A 7,087-nucleotide genomic window follows, 5' to 3' on the forward strand; every position below is an offset into this window, starting at 1 on the left:
GTTGCATCATTTTCTCTTTATTTTTCCCATTGGGTTTGAAGGAGTTTTAGCAACATATTCTACACCACTCCTCATATTTTTCCCACAAGGTTTTTGGAGGAGAATCTTTCAAGATGATGATGCTACCTGAACAAGCATGGATTAGGGGGAGTGTTAAGATTAATTAACATACTTAATTAATGGACAATCCCTACCTGTATTAACCGTCGATGGATGCTATTTCGGCAACCGTCGTGCCGGTTCACATACAGACGCCTCTCCAATGAGGCGTCCTCCCTGTACCTATATATGTAGAATCATCAATGAAAGAGAGGAGAGTTCCATTCATTTTGTTTTGGTTCTCAACACTACGTACGTAGTACAGCAACTTACAAAAGACACAATCTACGTCGACATCGCCAGATCCGGCACTCCAGTATGCACATTTCAGTTCCGTGCTGCACCCGCAGGTTTTTCTGCGACGCCTTGACGAACACCCGGATTTCTGAAACTATTGCCATTAATCTGTACAGAGCTGCATCCACCGGCTGAACCTGAAGCTACTTGTCGTGGGACAGAGCGTGCTCAGGCCGATGGGTGAACTCGTAATCAAGGTGCACGAAGGCGCGCTCGATCTCAGGCAGGCGCTCCAGCTTCTCCTGCAGGGCCTCGCCGATGTCGTGCGCCTCCTGCAGCGGCATACCGGCCGGCAGCACGATGTCCACCTCCACGAAGTAGTGCGAGCCGAACGTGTAGGCACGCACCGTGTCGATGTGCCTCACGGCCTTGTGGTGGTTCCAGCAAAGGTAGGTCAGCTTCTGAAGGTACTCTGGCGAAGCCGACTGCCCGACGAGCGAGTGTACGTTTTCCAGCACCGTCATGGACCATGTCCTGATGGTGTAGATTGCTAGCTGTAAATGAGGAACCAACTCATGATTATTATTTTTCTCTGAAAATCAACTGTCAATTTCAAAACAGCATACTGTCTGCTTTATCATTCATGTTATTTGGTTGTTATGTAAAAGAAGAAAAAGAAGAGAGGGAAGGGGAACCACTTACAATAATTGCACCAACTGGGTCGATCCATCCTTCAAAATAATTTGCGAGCAGTGCAGCCACAAGGCCAATTATATTAGTGATAACATCGAAAATGTGATCCTGCGCATAAGCCTTGACGATTTCGTTGGTGAACGTGCGGCAATATAAAGCCAGGGCAAGTTTCACCAGCGTCACTGAGAGCATGATGTCCACAACCCACTTTTCCTGCTCCTTCGTCAAGCTGAATTCACCACCCTAAAAAATGATGGTTTCAATATGAGCAAACAAAAATTGCAATGGAAGTTTTGAAGTTTGTATCTAAGAGTCTTAGTTCCAGAGTCAGATACATAGATGGTCTTCGAAAAGGAACTGCACAACAACAAAGATTGCAGACTATTGATGAAAAAAGTACTCCCTCCGTTCACTACAAGATGTTTTGAAATATTTCAATATGGACTACATATGGACTGAAATGAGTGAACAAACATACTAAAACGTGTCTATAAACATCCGATTCACAAAAAAGTCAGAACATCTTATATTTGTGAACGGAGGGGGTATTTTAGGAAGCTCTCATTCCAATGTCATGGCCTACATTTAGCTAATTATTTCCCAGACAGATTTTTTTTTGTGAGATTGTGATAAGTCTGAGTACAATGTAACAAGAAAGGTTCAGTAGGAAAAGTATAGTGCTTATAGCAAAATCTTTATTTTCTTTCAAGGAGCACGGTAGGCAAAAGCACACTGGTCATGGCAACTGGGAAACTTGGCTAGCCAAAATCATGAGGCTTCTGGTGCACAATAAAGGATACAGATCAAGACTTTGACCAAGAATTCTATTAATACAGAACCACGATTAGCTGGAAGTACTGTTGAAAATAAATCTAGTGATACCAATTTCAAGTCATAAAATGCACATATTAATAAAGTAATTCCTGGGCAAACCTTGTCTTAACAAAACCTAACAAGCCTACATATGGGAGTGGTGAGGGGTACTTCAGCAATTATTTAGTTAACACATAGTGTTGTCGTAGAAGTGATATAACGAACCTAAAGTGGCAAGATATGATATGTATCAAAGTATCGAAAGTACGGAACACTAGTACAGTGGGCAGAATGATTTTATATGTCAATAAACCAAAACAACCAACATTTGACATGATCTACAGAACACAACTTGGTCCACTAATTTATATTTAAATATGTTTATAAAATTCAACAAAAGTTATAAGATACTATGAAACAATGAAAGTACTTTTTGAGATAAATTCATCTACACCACTTTTAGGCGTCTCTAAATACTTTTGAATATACTCCCTCTGTCCCAAAATAAGTGTCTCAACTTTGTACTAACCTTGAGACACTTATTTTGGGATGGAGGGAGTATGTACAAGTAGCCGATTTTAAAAGTTTGATTACTCATGTCCCAAATGACAGCTTTTAGTGAACTGCAGGGACTATGTGTTACTGATACTGAAAGATCAAGGCTCCCACACAGCTAATGTTGAAAAACAGAACAGGAAAGTTCAGAAGTGCAACAGTGAGTAGTAGGGGTGATGTTAGTGCAACTCATGATTTTAGAAAAGGAAAAGAAATGCCCTTGGAGAAATTTCTGCTCGGAAGGACAGTGGAGATAAAAAAAGGTATTTCGAAGCCAATAAAAATCAATGGACTTACATCAGACAACAGTGATCGAGTTGATTCTAAGATGATCTGAAGGCCAAGCGTTGCCATGACTGAGGCAAAGACAAGTATTCCCTGGAGAAAGGTTATAATGAAGCTGTGAACATACTGAAAAGTAAGCAAAAAGGTATTGCTTAATAGTACAAGACGTGCCCGAACAGTTACAAAACTAAACCGGAAGCGTCGAAAGAATACTCTATAGTTTTTAGGCTTAAAATTTCATAGACCACACCTAAGTGGCAGCTAACAAAAGCAAAAAAATAAATAAAAATACAGGATAACACTGGAACACCCAGAGTGCCTTAGAAGTTAGAGCATGATATTAAGTCTTCTTCTTAAATCACAAATCTCAATCATATGTTCTAATTTCACCACTTCATTCAAGATTTTGCATTAATTTATTTATTTTCCTGATCCAATATCCGTTTGAATTCCTTTTCTTAGTGCTATACAAAAGCACTATGGAGAGTAAAACTAGTAACTGAAGTATGCAGCACTTATACTGAATAGAACTAATTAATACACACCAATGAGAGTGGTCGAATGGATTATGAAAACAGTTCCCTAGAAAAGGAATTATAAAAAGTACATGTTGAAACAAAACTCACCAGCGGCTGCATGCGCTTTTTACCAATTGGGTATCTGTAGGGATTTGGTGTTTGCATAGAAAATGCAGTAAACCATAAGATGAACCCCGATAACAAGTCAAGAAGAGAATCCAAAGTGGAAGCTATAATAGCAAGCGAGCCACTACGTACTGAAGCATACACTTTTGCAGCAAAAAGAACCATGTTTGCAATGTTTGACAGCCGGATGGCTAATGTTTCACTCCTAGCAACCTGTTCACGCTCTTCCTGCAGGTAGATAAGTTTCATTTAGCTTTTAAGTTAGCAATCTTCCCTGACGTCACAGCCTGAAGCTTATTTTATAGAACAGACCTTGGACATTCCAGGAAGAAAACCACGATCTGTCAGCGCATCCATTTCATTGAAACCCTCCAGCATTTCCACTTGCTGTTGGTAGTATTCAGCGACAACATCCTCAGGAGCTTGACCTGCAAAGAGACTTAAAGATCTTATTTGGAAGCACAGGTCATCTCCAACGTGGATCACCAAATTTCAGCCCGCAAATGTCCCTGGACACATCCGGACGCGACCGCGGACATCCGGCCGGGCGGAGGCCATCCTACCGTGATCACCAAATGTCCGCACAAAATTTAGCAAGTTCAATATATTGCCTCCAAACCGGACGAAATCTAACAAGTTTGAAACAAACCTAAACTAAATAATGCATAGTAGCGGACGGTGGCCTCGTAGGCCAACACCGCCTGCGCCGCTTTGGTCTTTACCGCCCGAGCCTTCGTCGACGAAAGGCCTGCCAAGCGTCATGGCATCCCTACCCGGCCGATGCGGCATGCTCACGGTGCATACGCTCAGCCGCATCCTCCACCACCTTGCACCGCATATCCGCAGCGGCTTGGAGGAAGAGGGCACACTCAAACTCTGACAGCCCCACTTGCACGAGATGGGTGTTGAGTTGGCACCGGAGGCTGGCGTCCGACTCAACGGTCATCTTGGAATGGTCGAGCGCCCAAGCCTCCCAAAGCATGGGTCCGCAAGCACCCACGCTGGCGGCACTTTGGTCTAGGCGAACGCCGTATTTTGTTGTGTGTTGCATCCAAACCTGGCCAGATGACCCGGCACGGCCTGACCTGACCTAAACGACACGGCCCACCTAGGCACGCCTAATAAACGGGCTGTGTCGGGCTGACACTCGCCGCGCTCCCTGGCCCAGGCACAGCACAGGAAGAAAACGGGTCAGCCCACTGACACATTTAGCCCATCAGCCCGCCTCATTCTTGCACGACCCAATTATAAATGTGCCAGGCCAGGCCCACCACGGGCCAGCATGCTAGGACCGGCCCATTTAGGCATGGGGGTGGCTTGGACGACGGCTCCTTCTTGACGGCTGGGAGAACCGGGCGCCACTGGCTGTCCGGCTAGCGATACGGCAGGGACAGCGGTTGTTCCTTCATGCGGCGTCCTCTGGACGTTGTGGTTGCACGGAGAGGACACTAGTGTCAAACCCCGGTCGATCAACGACCAGCACAATGCCTCCTCCATTTGCGGGTCGAACTCGTCGTCCGTCGACACCAGCGCGACGAGTAAGTGCGGCTTCTGCTTCTCGTCGTCGGAGAAGATCGGCTTCACCTTCACGGTGGATGGATACATGGACGACAACGGGCCTGGCAACCGTGTGCAATGACGCAAATTGGACCCAAAGCTCCTCTAGATCCGATGTCCTAGCATGGCGGCGGCTGGTCGGAGCGATAGCGGCTGAGCAACCACCAAGCCCGGGTCTTCTCGGCGTCCATCTTCTTGCCTATAGCAGCGGCCAGAGATGTGGTGGTGTGCGGCGGCCGATGGAGGTGTGGGAGAGGAGTAGTGTGCAGATAGGGTTTGCATTGAGGAGGCCGGTCAGCTAAAGCCAAAGTAGGCTTCTTGGTCCCCAAGCCGCCATGAATGCGGGTAGGCGGCAGGCCGGTCAGCCGGTTCGGATAGTGTTTTGGGTGGGTCCGGGCTTTCGGAGTCCGACCTGGCAGACGTCCGGACTCCTCCAGTGCTACGCTGATTTGGGGCCAGCCTGTGGGATTTTGGACATTCGAACCAGTCCAGACAAAAAAAATTGAAATGGAAAAGCTTTATTCCATTACACGTTCGGGGCAGCTAAATCGCTGGCAACCGCATCAGCTACAAAGTTTGGTACATCTGACAGCCACATACAGACATCTGATCCAACCAAACTCGCGGCAAACGACGCCAATTTATGAGCAACTACATTACAAGACCTGGGACACCACTTGATGGGAACTGACTGAAAGTAATACACCAATTTAAATTTTGCTTCACGAAACAGGCCACCGTAGACTGAATTGTCATGATCATCGCCAGTGACAGCTTGTTTCAGCACCAGTGCGTCTGTTTCAAAAATAACATTCCAGCATCCCAGCACGCTCGCCCTCTCTACAGCATGTAACAGGGCTATAGTTTCTGCTTGAATTGCCTCAGTTAGTCTGCACAATCTTCCTGCCCCTGCTGCTTCTACTCCTCCTTCAGAGTTTCCGATGATGAAACCCCATCCTCCCGTCCTTGTCTCCTTTGTGAAAGCTCCACCTAAATTGATTTTTAGACAATTTGGTGACCCGTGTTTCGAGGCCTAAAAATGTCTGATGGCCCGGTCCGGGCATTTGCGGGCGTTTTGGTGATCCGCGTTGGAGATGCCCTCATGTGTTTTTTCTTTCGAAAAGGGCCCTCGTGTGTGTTAAAAAGGGGAAAGTTGCAAAGAGTTCACGTTCTATCCTAGATAGATCCTACAGTCCTTTTATCCTTGTCATCCAATCCCCCACTACGATAATTCTGCTGACCTCACACATCACCTTTTTTAGGAGATATGCATGAGCAGTGCAAGACTGAAAGAACTGAACCGAAAAAGCACAGATTGAGGTTCCCCATATGGGCCATACGCAATACCAGAGAGGCTCAACAAGAATAACATCCAACGGAAAACTACACATTTCTGCGAAGCTAGCATGCGAAGTCGAATCTGGCGAAGCACCCCCGTCAGTATCCAGAACCCAATCTCCATATCCGAAATGGACTACTTATCTCCTCTTACCAGGAACCGAAAACAAGACAAAAAAGGGTAAGGTTTTATAATCATCACGAGCTGCGTAAAAAAGCGGCCGCCCCATCGAAGAAACCAAGCTGCCAAATCGCGAGAAGCCCCAAGGATACGCATGGACATAAAGAAGCAAAACATGCGCGAGTGGGCCAGAGAAAGGGTACCTATGACGCCGAGGCAGTGGTGGTGGAGCCCTCGGGCGGGCCTCTCCTGCTGCGCCTCCGGCGGGCGCAAGCCGTCGAAGTTGAGGCGCCACGACTTCTCCCCCGCGGGCGCGCCGGCGTCGCCGGCCTCGACGGCGGCGAGCAGCCGCAGCTCCTCGCCCTCCGCTCCGGCTCCACTGGCCGCCATTTCCGAACCCTAGCCGCCGCCCGCCGCCGCACTCCCTTGGCTTCCCGTTTCTTGCTGCGCGAGGGGGCAGGGGAGCGGACGCGGGGGGAGGTTGGGAGTTGCGAGGCAAAGGCGCCGTCGAGCAAACCAATTAAGCGGCTACTAATGCTGTAGTGGCGCGTCGCGATGCGATTAAAGGCGCGAGGAGGGGGGGCTGCGGGAGGCTTCGTGTCTTCTGGATGCACCGAGTCCATGCACCGGGAGAGGCCTGGCTGGTGGACCCGGTGGAAAGCGGTGGTTCATGGGTCTAGTGCGTCTGGTTGGTGTACGAAGTGCTTCCTGCGGGCCGACTATCCGGGGAAAGGTGGCACCGTGG

General features: G+C 47.8%; 1 protein-coding gene across 2 annotated transcripts; it reads right to left on the reverse strand.

Moving 5' to 3' along the window:
- Positions 1-303: 303 nt before the first annotated feature.
- Positions 304-6,874, reverse strand: LOC123062523 (metal tolerance protein 5). 2 transcript variants are annotated; one of them, XM_044486070.1, is made up of 6 exons: positions 6,546-6,874; positions 3,639-3,754; positions 3,309-3,554; positions 2,695-2,775; positions 1,039-1,272; positions 304-890 (listed from the first exon to the last, which is right to left on the reverse strand). In XM_044486070.1, exons 1-6 carry the CDS (start codon positions 6,730-6,732, stop codon positions 540-542), a joined length of 1,215 nt encoding a protein of 404 aa, XP_044342005.1. In that variant the 5' UTR covers positions 6,733-6,874; the 3' UTR covers positions 304-539. The 2 variants fall into 2 exon arrangements, with proteins under 2 accessions (XP_044342005.1, XP_044342006.1); XM_044486071.1 differs by lacking the exon at positions 6,546-6,874 and adding an exon at positions 4,122-4,506.
- Between the last annotated feature and the right edge of the window lie 213 nt (positions 6,875-7,087).

This window comes from Triticum aestivum, chromosome 3A (assembly GCF_018294505.1).
Source record: "Triticum aestivum cultivar Chinese Spring chromosome 3A, IWGSC CS RefSeq v2.1, whole genome shotgun sequence".
NCBI classification, from domain to species: domain Eukaryota; kingdom Viridiplantae; phylum Streptophyta; class Magnoliopsida; order Poales; family Poaceae; genus Triticum; species Triticum aestivum.